Below are 18656 nucleotides of genomic sequence, written 5' to 3' on the forward strand. Positions count from 1 at the left end.
CTGGTGGATGCAGGCCACAGAAGCCAGCCTCCCGAGGCACAGAGCAGGGCGAAGGACGGCAGAGAGTGGGCGTGGAACTGCTTGGGCAAATGGGAACTATTCAACACTTACTGATCAACGTTAGGGGCTGAGTTGTGTCTCCTTGAAAATCGTATGTTGAGGTCCTAACTCTCAGTACCTCAGAATGTGACTATAATAGAAGGTAGTCTTTGAAGAGGTAATTAAGTTAAAAATGAAGTCAGGGTGGGCCCTAATCCAATAAGACTGGTGTCCTCATAAGAAGAGATTAGGACAAAACCTTCCCACAAAGAGGAAAGACCATGTGAAGACGCGGGAGAAGAAAGCTGTCTCCAAGGCAAGGAGAAACTAGCCATGTGCACAATAAACTAAACTTGCAGACACCTTGATCTTGGACTTCTGGCCTCCAGAACAGGGAGAAAATAAATTTGTGTTTAAGCCACCCACTCTGTGTGCAAGTGGTGTTAGGGCAGGCCAGCAAACTTCATACAATCAACAAGCTATTCAGCACATAACTTAATATGTGTGTATTTGCCTCTGTCTTCCCTACTGGACAGTTGGATTCTCTAAGACTCAGAATAGTCAGGGAGGTGTTTACATGCTTCTGGAATGAATGGATCATCTAACAAGAAAGTAAAACAGTAAGGCAATCTATGAAATATTATCAAAATGCTGCAGTCCAGGTGGCAATGGGTGGATGACACAGCACAACAGCAATAGCGATGCCGTTACAGTCACCAGGCGTGTTGCTGCTCACAGGCACTCACTATGTCCCAGGTGCTGGGAATAGTGCTTTACATGAATGATCTCTTTTACTTTTGCCACAAGCCACGAAGATAGTTGACACTGCCATCCATATTATTGTATTATTATTATTATTATTATTTTTTTTTTTTTTTTGAGGCGGAGTCTCGCTCTGTCGCCCGGACTGGAGTGCAGTGGCCAGATCTCAGCTCACTGCAAGCTCCGCCTCCCGAGTTTACGCCATTCTCCTGCCTCAGCCTCCCGAGTAGCTGGGACTACAGGCGCCCGCCACTTCGCCCGGCTAGTTTTTGTATTTTTAGTAGAGACGGGGTTTCACCGTGTTAGCCAGGATGGTCTCGATCTCCTGACCTCGTGATCCGCCCGTCTCGGCCTCCCAAAGTGCTGGGATTACAGGCTTGAGCCACCGCGCCCGGCTGTATTATTATTTTTGAGACAGGGTCTCAGCTCTGTGGACCAGGCTGAAGTGCAGTGGTGTGATCATGGCTCACTGCAACCTTGAACTCCTGGGCTCAAGCCATCCTCCCGCCTCAGTCCCCTGAGTAGCTGGGACTACAGGCATGCACCACCACACCTGGCTAATTTTGCCCAGGCTGGTTTTGAACTCCTGGCTTAAGCAATCCTCCCACATTGGCCTCCCAAAATGTTGGGATTACAAGCATGAGCCACTGAACCCAGCTCCACATTTTAACTGTTGGAGAAACAGAGGCTTGAAAAGTTACATAACTTGCCCAGAGTGATGCAATTAGTGGGCACATCTACAATGAGACAGTGGGATTAATATGAGGCTGAGTGGTGTTGTAGTGGAAGGAACATGGCCTTTGTGAGAGTTTACAAGCACCACTTCCTTATCTGTAAGATTATCAGGACATTACCTATGGCAGCAGGTGGTTGAACAACTGAATGAGACACTTGAGGTTCCTTGGTACCTCCTGCAGCACAGTAGTGCATGGTGTAAGTGCCCCAGCCCCTCACAGCCTTGGGCGGCTGTGGTCCCTACTCAAGAAGACAGTCTCAGATGTCCATTCTGCCTGCCCCCTGCTACCCAACAACTCCCTCCTGTATTATGAATGAATGCTTCTTGGGTGTGTACTTCTTGTGCAGCCTCGGAAGGCTGTTATCCCGAAAGTACCCACAGTCTGCCCACCAATATTCTGCTCTCAGTCACAGAAGCAGGATGGAAAGGCAAACTTCAAAGGCTTGGAAGAGGAAGGGACCACCCCAAGATTAGAGAGAACATTTCTACCTTGCAGTTCTTCCCCTATTGAGGGTTTGGGTCTTTGTTCTCCCTCCTTGTTCTTAGAATAAACCCTTTAACTCTTTAGCTGCAGTGACTGCAGTAACCTACAGTAGCAATTCCTGGTGGTAGAAGAGAAGTGTGCCTGTAATCTGGGCTGGCAGATAGTGCTGGCTGTGACAGAATTAGAAAGTTGTTAGGAGGCCTGGGAAGACTATATTTAGCTGGGAGCATGTTTACTCTCCCCAGAGCATGGCCTTTTAGACCTCCTGAGGGCTGGGAGACTACAGCCTTTACACTTGGCCTGAGGCCAGAGCTGTGCTGTCTCTTCTCTGTTCCAGAGGATCTGGAGGCAACAGCGAAATCCACCGCAGGTTAGCCCTGGGCCTCAAATCACTGGATTCCTGCCGTGTGTGTGTGTGTGTGTGTGTGTGTGTGTGTGTGTGTGTGTGTGTGTGTGTGTGTGTGTGTGTTGTGGGGAGGGGGGGCGGGGGAGGGGCGGGGGAGCGGCCTTCTGCTGGACTCTTGAGCCTACCAGCCTCCAGCTTTAGGCATAACTTAGGCAGCATTGTGAGGTCCTGGAAAGGGCCCTGTCTGCCCCGCCCCCCCAGGCTGGCTGTATCAGTTGCTTATCAGACAAGTTTAACTTTCTGAGGCCTTGCTTTCTCATCTATAATGAGGATGTTAATAGCTACCTTATGGGAAGGTATGTGGATTCAGTAAGGTAACACACACAAGTAGTAAGTACTCATCAAACAGTCCCTTCCTCCCCCTCACCAGCCTCTGAGTGGGAAGACTCTAGCATGACTTGACTAGGCTCCCAGGAGACATTGTGTGTGATTCAAAACATTCATTGGATTAAAAGTTCAAATATGAATACCATCTCTTTACAAGTCAAACTCTGAAGCACGTATAAAGGAAGAAAAAATTCTCCCTTCCCTACCTGCAGTTACACTCCGAGATACCCAATGTTCACAGCCTTGGGTGTCCTTCTGCAGAATTTCTATCCTCAAACACAAACATATATAGAGGTGTTTCTTTTTCTTTTTCTTTTTTTTCCTAGCAAGTTGAGATTCCATTAAACATGTTTCTTTGCCACTTCGTCTTTCATTTAAACATAAGTCATGTAGTTAACCTAGGTAAATACATATGGATCTAGCTCATTCATTTTAATAGCTGCATAGGGTTTCAAAGAAAGTATGAACAATAATTTTCCAGCCATTTCTCGTCTGACAGATTTTTTTCCCACTACAAACAATGCTGCAACGATGATCCTTGAGCAAACATCCTCATGAATTGATGTTTTAATTTCTACGGGATTCTTTCCCCGAAATAAGATTACTGGGTCAAAGGGTATACGCTACACACAGTTTATATTTTTTTACAGTTTAACACTGAGAGATGACTTTCTGCAGATTTTTTCGTTTCCTTCTCGGCGTTTGTTTGTTCCTGACACTTTCACTTTTCGAGTTCCAAGGAGGAGGTAGCCCGCGACGCCGGCCGCGGGAAACACGAGTTGCAGTCAGCATCCCCAGTTAGCGTGGATGCAGGTGGCACTCCGGGGCCGAGGGGCTTAGTGGGAGCACTACACAGCCAGAGGCGGAGGCCCGAAATCTAGCACGACGCTGGGGAAGTGACGGCCCCTCTCCGGCCTTCGTTTTCTTCTGCGTAGTCTGTGACTCTGAACAACATTAAGCTCAGCCTGGGCCTAGAGCTGGTGACCTCAAATCTCGGCCTTTGTTGGCTTCCCCAGGACCGTAGGCTGCGCCTCACCCCCGCTCTGCCCCACTACTTCTCCTCCGCGTGGCTCCACCTTTTCAGAGGACTTGGCTCAACAAGGCGACAGAGAGTAAAGCAACCACCATAATGAATCCCTCCCCCAGCTCGGTCATTTATTATTTCTGCCCGGCTGTGGCTCGCTCCCTCCCTTTTGGCTCTGCTATCGAGTGCTCCTGCCTGAACCTGGCAAGTAACCTCGGAGCGCGCCCGTTCGGCCTATCACTTGCTTCTGCCTGCGCCGCTCTCCCGCAGGGGCTGTGGTGAAAGCACCGTGATCCTCGGCTCGGCCAGCAACTTATGCGCCCTTTATCTGGAGCAGCCGCTTCCGGTTCCGGTAGCAGCTGGTCACGCTTGATCCCAGGCGCAGATCATGGCAGGCAGCCGGCTGGAAACCGTAGGGAGCGTCTTCTCTCGGTGTGTGCTCCGAGCCACGGTGGGCTGAGGGTGCTTCCCCCAGGCTGGGGTTCTCAGCTGGTCACGCTCTTCCTTGGGGCGGACCTGAGCAGGGCGAGGCGTTCTGCAGGGTGCGGGGGCTGAGCTGGATGAGACTCTCATGTTTTCTTCTGGCTCCGAATAGTTGTGCCTGAGGATGCCTCTCCTTGAGATTATGTGTCATGTTAAAGATTATTGCAGCCGCCTCTCCCCAAGTGGAGGTCTCTGGGAAGAGGAAGGGAGGAAGAGCCCGATGGGCCTGACTAGACCGCTCTTGCATTTTTCCGTGACCGAACGTGGGTGGGACTCACAAAAGAAGATAGAGGGATTTAACCCCTGAGCGTTGTTAGTTTGGTTTGGGATGTGGACAGACCTTCCCTGTAGGTGGGGAGCAGTCCTCCCCCGATCTGTGTTGCAGACCGCGTAATACCTTTAATGTCCCAAGCTGTGCTAGACTGATTCAGGGGCTTTGGCAGGCTACTGCAAGTGACCCAGTTTCGTTCTGTTCCCTCTCTAAGGACTCGGAACCTGATTCGGGCCGGGGTGCTGAAGGAGAAACCCCTGTGGTTGGACGTATATAACGCCTTTCCCCCGCTGAGGGAGCCCGTCTTCCAAAGACCCCGATTGCGATATGGCAAAGCCAGAGCTTCCATCCAGGACATCTGGTACCACGAGGATCAGATTAGAGCGTGAGTGCTCAGCCCTGCAGTGGACAGGAGGCAACAGAACTTAAGAAGGGGAGGTTTCGGTAGCAGTCTGGGAATTCAAATATGAAATTGAGTCAGGGGCTTGCCCTGTGGAGAAGGCTTATCTAGCCAAATTAGGGAGTCAGCACCCCTTCCCCATAGTGAAACTGAAGTTCTGAAAAGTAGAATCTGGAGCCCAGCAACTGAAAGATCATTGCAATTATAGCTGCCTGTTTCTGGGCATCTGCTTTGGGCCAGGCACTGTACTAAGCTCTTTGCAAGCATTATCATTCTCTAAAGGCCTTACTCTAACTTATAAGGAAGGTATTGTTGTTTCCATTTTATTCAAGGAGACTGCGAAGCTCAAGGGCATTAGCTCACTTCTTGTAGTTACTAAATACATAGGAGGGTGGCAGATCTGAGAATCACATCTCTGACTCCAAGCTTATGGTGATCATTATGCCTGCCTTCTCCAGGAGTGGAGATAGGAGGAACGTGGTCTATGGATCTAGTAGTCCGGATCTTTGAAGCCACTCAGATGAAAGGATGCTTAAAAGTCTAAGAGAGGCCGGGCGCGGTGGCTCATGCCTGTAATCCCAACACTTTGGGAGGCCAAGGCGGGCGGATCACTTGAGGTCAGGAGTTCGAGATGAATCAGACCAATATGGTGAAACCCCGTCTCTACTAAAAATACAAAAATGAGCCGGGCATGGTGGTGGGTGCCTATAGTCCTAGCTACTCGGGAGGCTGAGACAGGAGAATTGCTTGAACCTGGGAGGTGGAGGTTGCAGTGAACCGAGATTGCACCACTGCACTCCAGCCTGAGCGACAGAGTGAGACAAATCACTAGGAATTTAAAGGAAAATCATGTGTTCCTTCTTTCTTTATTTTTTTAGCATCCCTTTTCTCTTTTTTTCTTAAGCTCAGTGGCAAGAGTATTTCCTCTTTTGTTCTAAAAGCAACACATGCTACTTGTAGAAAATTTAGATACACGAGGAAAGTATAAAGAAGAAATCACAGGCTGGATGTGGTGGCTTGTGCCTGTAATCCCGGTGCTTTGGGAGGCGTAGGCGAGGATAGCTTGTGCCCAGGAGTTTGAGACCAGCCTGGGCAACATAGCAGGACTTGTCTCTACCGAAAAAAAAAAGGAGTTGTCTTAGTTTACACTCTGATTAGCAGTTTCTGAGAGTTCTTACTTTATCCTTGTCAGTATTGGTAATGATTAAGAATTTTTTTTCTGGGCCAGGTATGGTGGCCCATGCCTGTAATCCTAGCACTTTGGGAGGCTGAGGCGGGCAGATTGCCTGAGTTCAGGAGTTCGAGACCACTTTGGGCAACATGGTGAAACCCCGTCTTGACTAAAATACCAAAAATTAGCCAGGCATGGTGGTGGGTGCCTGTAGTCCCAGCTACTCTGGAGGCTGAGGTGGGAGAACTGCTTGAACCTAGAAGGTGGAGGTTGCAGTGAGCTGAGATTGCACCACTGCACTCCAGCCTGGGCAACAGAGGGAGACCCTGACTCCAAAAGAGACAGGGTCCTGATCCTAGGTAGTTTTTTTTTTTTTTTTTTTTTTTTTTGAGATGGAGTCTCACTCAGTCTCCCAGGCTGGCGTGCAGTGGTGCGATCTCGGCTCACTGTAAGCTCTGCCTTCCGGGTTCACGCCATTCTCCTGCCTCAGCCTCCCGAGTAGCTGGGACTATAGGCGACCGCCACCACGCCTAGCTAATTTGTGTATTTTTAGTAGAGACAGTGTTTCACTGTGTTAGCCAGGATGGTCTCGATCTCCTGACCTCATGATCTGCCTGCCTTGGCCTCCCAAAGTGCTGGGATTATAGGCATGAGCCACCGCACCTGGCTGATCTAGGTAGTTTTAAAATAATAACCCCAGCACTTTGGGAAGCCCAGGCGGGCGGATCACAAGATCAGGAGTTCGAAACCAACCTGGCCAACATGATGAAACCCCGTCTCTACTAAAAATTAAAAAATTAGCTGGGTGTGGTGGCCCGCGCATGTAGTCCCAGCTGCTCGGGAGGCTGAGGCAGGAGAATAGCTTGAACCTGGAAGGCGGAGATTGCAGTGAGCTGAGATGATGCCACTGCACTCCAGCCTGGGCGACAGAGCAAGACTCTGTCTTGGAAAAAAAACAACCAGTAATTGTGTCTAGAGATTTTAATTTCTGTTTCTTTGACAAGTTTCTTTACTTTCATGATTATTGGCCATTTGAATTTATTTTTGAAATATCTGTCTTCTTTACCTATTTTAATTATTGTTATTATTGATCAGTAAGAGTTCTTTATTGAATTGAAGATGCTAAGTCTTTGACATACACTCCAGACATTTATTTTTATGTTATTTGTTGTTAATAATGCTTGTTTAATTTATAGAAGTTGGTTATTTCATTCCACTAATTTTTTTGGTGCCTTCTATATGGTAAGCATTGTGCTAAACATTGTGCTAGGCACTGAAGTATTTTATGTATTCAAATCTACCCACTTTTTCTTTTGCTGGCTTCATTGCCTTTAGGCTTAGAGGGTTTGGGAAAGTCTTTTTCAGTAAACTCAACTCTCTTTTTCTGAGTTATCTTTCAAAGTGCAAATGAGGGGTTGAAACTAGTAGAAATATTCATTCTTTAATCTTCTTCCCTCCTTCACTCTTCTTTTCCCAAAACTTAGTCACAGAAAATGTGCTTCTAATGGTTTCCTAGCAACATTCTTTGTTGTTGTTGTTGTTGTTGTTGTTTTTGAGATGGAGTCTCGCTGTCACCCAGGCTGCAGTGCAGTGGTGTAATTTTGGCTCGATGCAACCTCCACCTCCTGGGTTCAAGCAGTTCTCCTGCCTCAGCCTCCTGAGTAGCTGGAATTACAAGCGCACGCCACCACGCCTGGTTAATTTTTGTATTTTTAGTAGAGATGGGGTTTTACCATGTTGATCAGGCTGGTCTCGAACTCCTGACCTTGTGATCCGCCCGCGTCGGCTACCTAAAGTGTTGGGATTACAGGTGTGAGCCACCGTGCCCAGCCTCCTAGCAACATTCTTAAAAATATCTTTAAAGTTCTCTATTTTTTTCATACTAAAAAAAAAAAAAAATAGATGTCACAACTCTTTTGGGACTACTTTTCTGCTGCCAGTCAGTTTTCATGTTTCCCCTTTTGTATGCCCTGAGAACTTTGTTCATACTGCCCCTGTTGTGGCCTTAGCTTGTCTTTAATAGCTCTACATTACAAATGCCCTGTCTTTATTCAATAACAAACATTCATTAAGCACTGTCATGGGCCAGGCATTGTCACATTCATTCCTGTAACTTCAGTGCCTAGCCCAATGTGTGGCATATAAGTTGCTTATTAATTGTCTCTTGACTGAAGAACCTAATGGATTAATGAACAGATGAACTACGAGGCTGGTAGAGAAAAATGCAAGAAAATTCCTTGGAGAGGAATGGTGGAGGGCCAGAATTGGGACTGTTTGGAGAATGGCCATCAGAGTTTTATTAGTTTTCTGAAAAAATTTCAGGAACAGTAGGCTAGAAACCACTTCTATGGCCACATTTAGCATCCCTATACATTTATCTGAGATCTAAATAAGTGGTAAATCTCTCACTAGGAGTTTACTGACAAAGCCCCTCCCCTTGAATACTGATGTTAGTTAGCTTTTAGTACCTAGAATTTGTCTAGTTCCTTTTTCTCTTAAATATTTAGACCAGTGAATGTGCCTAGTTGACTTTGATAATACACATCCGTTGTTCTTACTGTTATTTCAGGATGCTAGAAAATGGAATTTATAAGGTCATTATGTTCTGAATTGGGGCCCAGGCTTCCCCCTGGGACCCCTAACCCCAGCACTCTTTTAAGGTAGCAGGACAAGTATGTTCTTGCTCTACTTGGAAATTTTCGGCATAGGACATGAGATCTTTAGGGAGATTAAATGCTTTTTCAGCACCTTTCTTCTCAGACCCATTGCATGCACTTTGTGGTTCATTGATACATTAAAATCATTTGTGCTTTGCTCTCAGGTGTCATCCCGGCACTTTAGGAGGCTGAGGCGGGAGGATCACTTGAGGTCAGGAGTTCGAAAGCAGCCTGGGCAACATGGTGAAACCCTATTTCTACTAAAAATGCAAAAATCAGCCAGTTGTGGTGGCGTGCACGTGTAGTCCCAGCTAATCTGGAGGCTGAAGTGGGAGGATCGCTTTAACCCAGGAGGCGGAGGTTGCAGTGAGCCGAGTTTGCACCACTGCACTCCAGCCTGGGCGACAGAGTGAGACTCCGTCTCAAAAATAAAGAAATAAAAAAAAAATTTTTTTTAAAAATCATTTGTGCTTCTGCTGTAGATAGCATTGGAACTGGGTGATAAATGATGGGAGAATGTGGAATAGTTTACTGGTCTCTCTTGTTAAACACTACTTTTTTTTTTTTTTTTTTTTTTTTTGTGACAGAGTGTTGCTCTTTCTCTCTCTCTCTCCCAGGCTGGAGTGCAGTGGTTCAATCTCAGCTCACTGCAACCTCCACCTCCCGGGTTCAAGTGATTCTCCTCAGCCTCCTGAGTAGCTGGGATTACAGGCATGTGTCACCATGCCCAGCTGATTTTTCTTTTTGTTTTTGTATTTTTAGGGAGACGGGGTTTCACCATGTTGGCCAGGCTGGTCTTGAACTCCTGACCTCTAGTGATCCACCCACCTCGGCCTCCCCAAGTGCTGGGATTACAGGCATGAGCCACCATGCCCAGCCTGTTAAATATTATTTCTTTAAATTCTTTTTTTATTTTTAAATTTTTTACTGTTGTTAGAACATATAAAAATTATTTCTATTAATGCCAAAATATCTTGTATTTATATAATTTATTGAAGCTTTATCTTTGTGGCCCTCTTTTTTTTTTTTTTTTTTTTTTTTGGTGTTTTTGATATTTAAAAAAGCTTATAGAGTGGTTGTGCATGCCAGTAGTTCCAGCTACTTGGGAGGCTGAGGAAGGAGGACCATTGGAGTCTAGGAGTTCAAAGTTGTAGTACACTATGATTGTACCTGTGAATAGCCACTGCACTCAGAACAGCCTGGCAACATGGCAAGACCCCATCTCTTAAAAAAAAAAAAAACAAAAACGAACTTACAACAAAATAAATAAAACAAACAAAAAGATGTATTAAAACCTAAGTGTAAAAAGTGAGATCATAACAGTACTGGAAGAAAACATGGGAGAATTAAAAAATCATCTGAGTGGGCCGGGCGCGGTGGCTCAAGCCTGTAATCCCAGCACTTTGGGAGGCCGAGGCGGGCGGATCACAAGGTCAGGAGATCGAGACCATCCTGGCTAACACGGTGAAACCCCGTCTGAGTGATAAAGGTCTTTTTAAGCATGATGTAAAACTCCGAAGCCATAAAAGAAAATATTAAAATTTTCTGTATAAAAAAGTACCATAAGCAAAATCAAAAGACAGCCAACAAACTGGGAAAGATCTTCGCAATGGACTTTTGCAATATGACAAAGGACTAATTTTCTATGTATGTAGCTACAAAGTTTGCTTAGAAATCATTAAGAAAGAGACCACTGTCATAGTTTGGGCTGTTATAACAAATTACCCTAGACCAGGTGGCTTATAAACAAACGAAATTTCTTTCTCATAGTTCCAGATGCTGGGAAGTCTGAGATCAGGGTGCCAGTAGGGTCAGGTTCTGGGTAGGACTGTCTTCCTGATTCCTCACATTGAGAGGAGCAGAGAATGGAAGCAAGCTCTCCTATCTCTTATAGGGGCACTAATCGCATCATGAGGGCTGATTACCATGACCTGATTACCTCCGAAAGGCTCCATCTCTAAATACCATCACACTGGGGATTAGGATTTCAACATACTAATTTTGGTGGGACACATTTAGTCCATAGCAGCCGTCAAATCAAAAAGCAGACAAAGAACTTGGACAGTTCACAGTAAAGGAAATTCAGTTTGCTTTTAAACTCGAAAAGATGTCCAGTCTTTTTCAAAAGAAAAGCAAATTAAAACTATAAAGAGTTCTGGTTTCTTACCTTTCAGGTTGGCTAAGATCAAAAAGTTGGAGAACGTGTGTGTGTGCGTGTGTGTGTGTGTGTATTTTTTTTTTTTTTTTTTTTTTTTTTGCGACAGGATCTCACCCAGGCTGGAATGCAGTGGCGCCTATCATGGCTCACTGCAGCCTTGACCTCCTGGTCTCAAGTGATCCTCCCACCTCAGCCTCCTGAGTAGCTGGGACTGCAGGTGTATGCCACCATTCCTGGCTCATTTTTAATTTTTTTGTAGAGATGGAGTCCCACTATATTGCCCAGGCTGGTCTTGGAACTCCTGGCCTCAAGTGATCCTCCTGCCTTGGCCTCCCAAAGTGCTGGAATTACAGGCATCAGCCACCACCCTTGGTCTAAATATATATATATATTTTTTTTCACTGGGATTACAGGTGTGAGCCACTGCAGCTGGCTCATGTGTATGTGTGTGTATGTGTGTGTGTGTGTGTGTGTATATTTTTTTTGGTTTTGTTTTGTTTCTTTTTCTTTTAGAGACAGGGTCTCAGGTCTCACCATGTTGCCCAAGCTGGTGGTGAGCTTCTGGCCTCAAAAGATCCTCCTGCCTCAGCTTACCACGCAGGTGGGATTATATGTATGAGCCTCTCTGCTCAGCTGGAGAATGTCATTTGGTCAGGGTGTGCGGAGATAGGCACTCATATATTACCGATGTGAATGTAAATTGGCGCGGCCGCTTTGGAAAGCATTTTGGCAATTTGGAAGGCTTAATTACCAAGGCACATACCTTGATCCAGTAATACCACATTTGTGAATTTATGCCACAGACTTATTTACGTGGTGCGCTAAAATTATACATAGAGATAATGATTGCAGCACGGTTTAGAGTAGCAAAGGACTGGAAACAATCTCCATGCACTGATAAGGCAAGATGTAGGGAGGAGAAATGGGGAGCGACTACTCAGATACAGTGCCTCCTTTGGGGGTGATGACAGTGTTTTGGAACTAGATAGAGGTGCTAGTTGCACAGCTTTGTGAGTTTTTTACATGTCACTTAATTGCACAGTGAAAAATGTTAAATTTGGGCTGGGGACAGTGGCTCATACCTGTAAGCCCAGGATTTTTGGAAGCCAAGGTAGGAGGATCTCTTGAGGCTAGCAGTTCAAGACCAGCCTGGGCAACATAGTGAGACTGTATCTCTACAAAAAAATTTAAAACTTAGCCAGGCATGGTAGTGCTGCGAACCTGTAGTTCCAGCTACTCGGGAGGCTGAGGCAAGAGGATTGCTTGAGCCCAGGAGTTTGAGGCTGCAGTGAGCTATGATGACAGCACTGCTACCTGCCTGGGTGGCACAGTGAGACCCTGTCTCTTTGGGAGGGAGGGGAGTTAATTTTATGATGTGTGAATTTTATCTCAGTTTTTATTATTTATTTTTATTTTGTTATTATTTTTTGAGACAGAGTCTCGTTCTGTCGCCCAGGCTGGGGTGCAGTGGTGCGATCTCCACTTACTGCAACCTCTGCCTCCTGGATTCAAGCGATTCTCCCACCTAACCCTCCCAAGTAGCTGTGACTACAGGCATAAGCCACCATGCCTGCTAATTTCTTTGTATTTTTAGTAGAGATGGGGTTTCACCATGTTGAACTCCTGGTCACAAGTAATCTGCCTGCCTCAGCCTCCCAAAGTGCTGGGATTATAGGCATGAGCCACTGTGTATAGCCATACCTCAGTTTTTAAAAAGGCAAGATGTAGAGCAAGGTTTACTATTCTTTGGGTTAAAAATGTGGCTGGGGACAGGGAATGATAGTGCATATATGCTAGTATATTAGTGGAATATTTCTGGATGGATATACAAGAAATTGGTTAGTGTTGCTTCCTGGGAAGGGAACTGGGGGGCTGGGGTGCAGAAATGGGAGGGAGTGTTATTTTTCACTGGCCACCCTTTTGTGCTATTTGATGTATTTACCATGTGCATGTGTGCATTACTTATCTAAAAAAACAAACCTGTTCAGCTTAGGCTTTGTGGGTTGTACTGTACTTAACTCCTCAGGAACTAGCACTTATTCTTTATTTCTTTTATTCTATTCTCATTCACAGTCTATAATCAGATTTATATTATGTTGTTTGCATTTTCTAGGAAGTTTTATTCAGTGTATGGGTCTGGTCAAAGAGCTTTTGATCTGTTCAATCCAAACTTCAAGTCTACCTGTCAACGGTAAGCCATTTTATAAGTCCTAGGCTATTCATATTATTTTTTAAGGATTTCGTTATCCATTTGATACTGTGTAACAGCGTGTCTTAACAACGCTTACAAACAGACCTAAAATGTGACTGCTTGGAATTACAGGTTTGTGGAGAAGTACACTGAGCTGCAGAAACTTGGAGAAACAGATGAAGAGAAGTTATTTGTGGAAACAGGGAAGGCTTTATTGGCAGAAGGTGTCATTTTAAGACGAGTTGGCGAAGGAAGGACTGTGAGTAGTTCATTGTTAAAATTGTTACTTGGTTTATAGTTGTCCCTCAGTATGCACAGGGGATTGGTGCTAGGGCCCCTGCGGATACCAAAATTCACGGATGCTCAAATCCCTTTTACCATGTTTTTTTTTTTTTTTTTTTGAGACGGAGTCTCGCTCTGTCACCCAGGCTGGAGTGCTGTGGCCGGATCTCAGCTCACTGCAAGCTCTGCCTCCCGGGTTCACGCCATTCTCCTGTCTCAGCCTCCAGGGTAGCTGGGACTACAGGCGCCGCCACGTCACCCGGCTAGTTTTTTTTGTAGTTTTTAGTAGAGACAGGGTTTCACCGTGTTAGCCAGGATGGTCTCGATCTCCTGACCTCGTGATCCGCCCGTCTCGGCCTCCCAAAGTGCTGGGATTACAGGCTTGAGCCACCGCGCCCGGCATTTCAAATCCCTTTTATAAAGTGCTGTAGTTTTTGCATATAACCTACACATACTCTCCCATATACTTTAATCATATCTAAATCACTTACATAACACAATGTAAATGCTATGTAAATAGTTATACTCTATTTTTAAAAATTTATATTTTTTATTGTTATTTTTTATTTTATTTATTTACTGCTAAAATAGTTTTGATCTGTGGTTTGTTGAATCTGCATATGTAGAACCTGCAGATGCAGAGGGTTGACCAGAGTTGCCAATCTGATGGAAGTTAAAGAGAGACTTGGTTTTCTTTCCCTAACCTTGGCTTATGTTCTTAAACTCCAGGTCAAATACTGTTACTCTGAATATACTAGAATTTTGTGGTAATGAGTGCTACTTGAAACAAGTGAGTCGTCATTAGGGCTTTTGAAATTGTGGTTCTATAGACTTTTTAAAATCATGTTTACTATTTGTTATAGTAGAATTGGATCTGAGATATTAGTGCTAAATTTTTCACTCGGTGACAGAATGTGCGTAGTTATATATCTTTAGCCAATTACTTGAGTGAAAAGAATAACACCTGTGTGATACTTACATCTGGTCTTTTAAGCAACATGAAGGTAGTCATGATTCCTGGAAATCCGAACACTTGAGTGTCAGACCACAGACTGCGTTGGAAGAGAACGAGACTCAGAAAGAAGTTCCACAGGACCAGCATTTGGAGGCATCTGCAGACCAGTCGAAAGGTCTCTCGCCTCCCTGAAGGACCTGTATACTGTGTATGCTGGCATTCACGCTACTCACTGGCTGAATGTTGAGCTATTTTTAAACAGTTGAACTGTGTAAATGTTTCCTGATCTCTAAGGTATTATGTTTGCCTTCTCTTAGTTATTTCTGGGTTGTCATAAAGCTCGGTATCATGGTTTGACAGAAGCAGTTATGCGAACTTTTATGTTAGGACATTACTAAATAAAGAATTCCCTAGCTGCTTATAAAGTAAATTTACTTTGAATTGTAAATAACATGAAGAAACCTTTATAAAGATTGTTCAAATGGGACTCAATCTGACTAGGCTTGCTTTGATGTTTGTTAGTATGTGGGCTGGCTACATTTGATTCCCTGGTACATATTTCTTCTGATCCATCAAACTTCTACATGTACACATGGTGTGGTCCCTTGGCTAACTGGTTTTGTCTGCAGAGAATCTTTGTACTTCTTGCTATAGAATGATTATCTCTCCACTTGAGAGGTCAAGCTGACTTGCGCTTTCTGGTAAGAGTGAGGACCTGTCATTGCTAATGCACAAAGGCCAAAACTGTAACTTTAATGTCATGGATTGAGTGTGCTGGAGACAGTTAACATAGGTCTGCACAGACTAGGCTGTTCAGTAAATACTTGCTGAATGAATAAGTGAATGAATGGTTATATCCAGCTAAAGACTGGATTCATATGGTGTAGATAACAGGATTGCCAAGAAAGGAGGCAGCTAATTTAGGTGATGTTCTCCACCAGCATCCACCTGCCTCCCTGGGGCCAAGGTGTACCTATAAGTCTTTATCAACTGCCCTGCCTTCCTCATTTCCGTAGGTTTTACTAAATACATGAAATATCCCTCTGAGATTGCAGCCTTTGTGTATGTGGTCAAGCCAGTGGTTTTCAGCTGTCAGTAGTAAGCTGCTTCAGAAATTCCCTATTTTAAAACTCATGTAGCTTTTCTATTCAGTGGTTCTTTGTGTATGGTCTCGTCTCTCCTGGTACACTGGGAGGCAGGTCCACATCTCACAGTCTGGACATGGTACACATCCATGCACGTGGGTGCTCAGTTATACAGGTGAATGAATACATGAGGCAAAAGCAGCTCTCAGCCGTGCTGCTTCCCCCTCGACCTTTATCACTGTTTCACAATTGCTTGCATTTGGAGAATGCTTTACTTTTTGCTAGGGAAGTAAATTTCATCCATTCAAAGACATTGCACAACCATTGAGACCAAACATCGGGCCAGACCTTGGGAAGAGGACTTAAAAAGCAGATGAAAGACACAGTCTGTTCTCAGAGGAACAAACAATTGAGGGGTCACTCATCTCTTTAAACCTTAGGTTTCTGGGTTTTTAAGGGCAGGTTTTTTTTTGCCACAATGATGAAGACTTAAAAAAATTTTTTTTCTTCACGTCTGGGTTGATGTCCCATTTTTGTTTGTTTTCCTCCTCTTGTAGATTTTTAATTTTTTTTTTTTAGCGATGGAGTATCACCTGTTTCCCAGGCTGGAGTACAGTGGAGCCATCTTGGCTCACTGCAACCTCCGCCTCCCGGGTTTGAGCAGTTCTCCTGCCTCAGCCTCCCGAGTAGCTGGGATTACAGGTATATGCCATGAAGCCTGGCTAATTTTTGTATGTTTAGTAGAGACAGATTTTACCATGTTGCCCAGGCTGATCTCAAACTGCTGGCCTCAAGTGATCTACCCGCCTCAGCCTCCCAAAATGCTGGGATTACAGGCGTGAGTCACCATGCCTGGCCTTACATTTTTAAAAAATTTTAGGAGATGGGGGTCTCACTGGGTCACCCAGACTGGGTGCAGTGGCGCATATGCCTCTGCAGTCTTTAACTCCTGGGCTGAAGCCATCCTGGCTCACCTCCCGAATAGCTAGGACTACAGGCATGTGCCACCATGCCTGGCTCTTTAACCTTTTTTTTTTTTTTTTGTAGAGATGGAGTCTTGCTGTGTTGCCTAGGCTGGCCTGGTCTCAAACTCCTGGCCTCAAGCGATCCTCCTGCCTCAGCCTCCCGAAGTGCTGGGATTACAGGCCTGAGCCACTGTACTGGGGCTGAAGACTTTTAAAGAAGTTATTTGTTGCATAATTCTTTAAAAAAATTATACATGCACATGGTTCAAAACATAACAGTAAAAAGCTAGTCTCCCACCCCTGTTCACCAGGCACCCTTTTTCCCTTCCCTGAGGCCACCACTGTCACCATTTCCTTGTGTGTTCTTCCAGAAATATTTTGGGCATGGATGGGACACTATGCATACTGTTCTTTACCTTGCTTTTCTAGTTCATACGTCTCAGAGATCCTCTGTGATTTAATCAGTGCCTGACTGAAGAAAGTGTTCTTTGTTTTACTGTGTTGCAAATGGGCTGCTAGAGTTACGGGATGCTGGATCAAGGAGTAGATCATTTTGAGTTTGCAAATCTTCATCCATAGAAATTGTGCTTAGCTATACTCTCACAGTAATGTATGAGAATGTGTTTCCCTACACATTCTGATCTTGTTAAACCACACTGGGACTCTGGACCGGAAGGGAAAGACCATCCTTGTATAGCAAATTTCTGGATGGGGAAAAAGCAGCTGTCACACATTGACTTCTTTAGGTTGAGTCTTAGTGATCAAAGCATAGTGAAAGGTGTGAAGCTTACTCTGGAAACTCAGAACTATTCCCACAGTTTGGGCAAAAGCCGTCATCAGATCCCCATCACGTTTTGGAGAGAATGGAAGCATGACTGCATTCTTGGCTTTAAAGAGCCTAAAATCAGGCCGGGCTCCGTGGCTCACGCCTGTAATCCCAGCACTTTGGGAGGCCAAGGTGGGCAGATCACCTGAGGTCAGGAGTTCGAGACCAGCCTGGCCAACATAGTGAAACCCCATCTTTACTAAAAATACAAAAAAATTAGCTGGGCATGGTGGCGTGTGCCTGTGATACCAGCTACCCAGGAGGCTGAGGCAGGAGAATTGCTGGAACCCAGGAGGCAGAGGCTGCAGTTGAGCTGAGATCGTGCCACTGCACTCCAGCTTGGGCGACAGAGCAAGACCCTGTCTCAAAAACAAAAACAACAACAACAAAAGCTTAAAATCGAGTTGGGACCACAGGAGTGACTTGTGAAACAGCAAGATGAACAGGAATCCTTTTAAACTCTGATATAAAAGTACAGTAGAGGTTCAGGGGCAAGGAATCAGTTCTGGATTTGTCTAGGAATACTGCATGAGACCCTGGAAAGGCAGTGGGATGGACATGTACATGCAGTTTCTTTGGCCAGGAACACTGTCCCTTCCATCATGGTCTGTAGGAATTGAACCTTCCGTGCCCTTTTCAAATGGTGTCTGTGCTCAGAAACTACATAATATCAAGTCCCTTACTGAATCCCCTACATATTGTATTCATAAGGTGCTTCACTGCTGTTGGTCTACCTGGTCTTCTGTTTGTACTCCTGCCTCATTTACTGTGGCCTTCATTCAAGTAGTAATGATTCTCTACCTATTAAGAGTATAGGGTGGGCGTGGTGGCTCATGCCTGTAATCCCAGCACTTTGGGAAGCCAAAATGGGCAGATCACCTGAGGTCAGGAGTTTGAGACCAGCCTGGGCAACATGATGAAACCCTGTCTCTACTAAAAATACAAAAATTAGCCAGGTGTGGTGGCAGGCTGAGGCAGGAGAATCGCTTGAACCCAGGAGGCGATTACAGTGAGCTGAGATCATGCTACAGCACCCCAGCCTGGGCAACAGAGGAGACGCCGTCTCGGAAAAAAAAAAAAAAAAAAAAGTAGTATAAAAGGGGGCAGGCATTCTTTTTTTTTTTTTTTTGAGACGGAGTCTCGTTCTGTCACCCAGGTTGGAGGGCAGTGGCGCGATCTCGCCTCACTGCAAGCTCTGCCTCCTGGGTTCATGCCATTCTTCTGCCTCAGCCTCCTGAGTAGCTGGGACTACAGGCGCCCGCCATCACGCCCGGCCAATTTTTTGTATTTTTAGTAGAGACGAGGTTTCACAGTGTTAGCCAGATGGTCACGGTCTTGATCTCCTGACCTCGTGATCAGCTCGCCTCGGCCTCCCAAAGTGCTGGGATTACAGGTGTGAGCCAGCGCGCCCAGTCAGGAGGGCAGAAATTCTTA

The 18656-nt window shown here is 45.3% G+C and overlaps 1 protein-coding gene across 1 annotated transcript; it reads left to right on the forward strand.

Moving 5' to 3' along the window:
- The first annotated feature begins 4054 nt into the window (after positions 1–4054).
- MRPS23 (mitochondrial ribosomal protein S23) lies at positions 4055–14838 on the forward strand. Its single transcript, XM_010372913.2, has 5 exons — positions 4055–4210; positions 4747–4917; positions 13032–13109; positions 13242–13368; positions 14386–14838. The coding sequence occupies exons 1-5, from the start codon at positions 4167–4169 to the stop codon at positions 14536–14538; spliced, it is 573 nt and encodes a 190-aa protein (XP_010371215.1). The 5' UTR covers positions 4055–4166; the 3' UTR covers positions 14539–14838.
- Positions 14839–18656: the final 3818 nt, after the last annotated feature.

The sequence above is a fragment of the Rhinopithecus roxellana genome, chromosome 19 (assembly GCF_007565055.1).
Source record: "Rhinopithecus roxellana isolate Shanxi Qingling chromosome 19, ASM756505v1, whole genome shotgun sequence".
NCBI classification, from domain to species: domain Eukaryota; kingdom Metazoa; phylum Chordata; class Mammalia; order Primates; family Cercopithecidae; genus Rhinopithecus; species Rhinopithecus roxellana.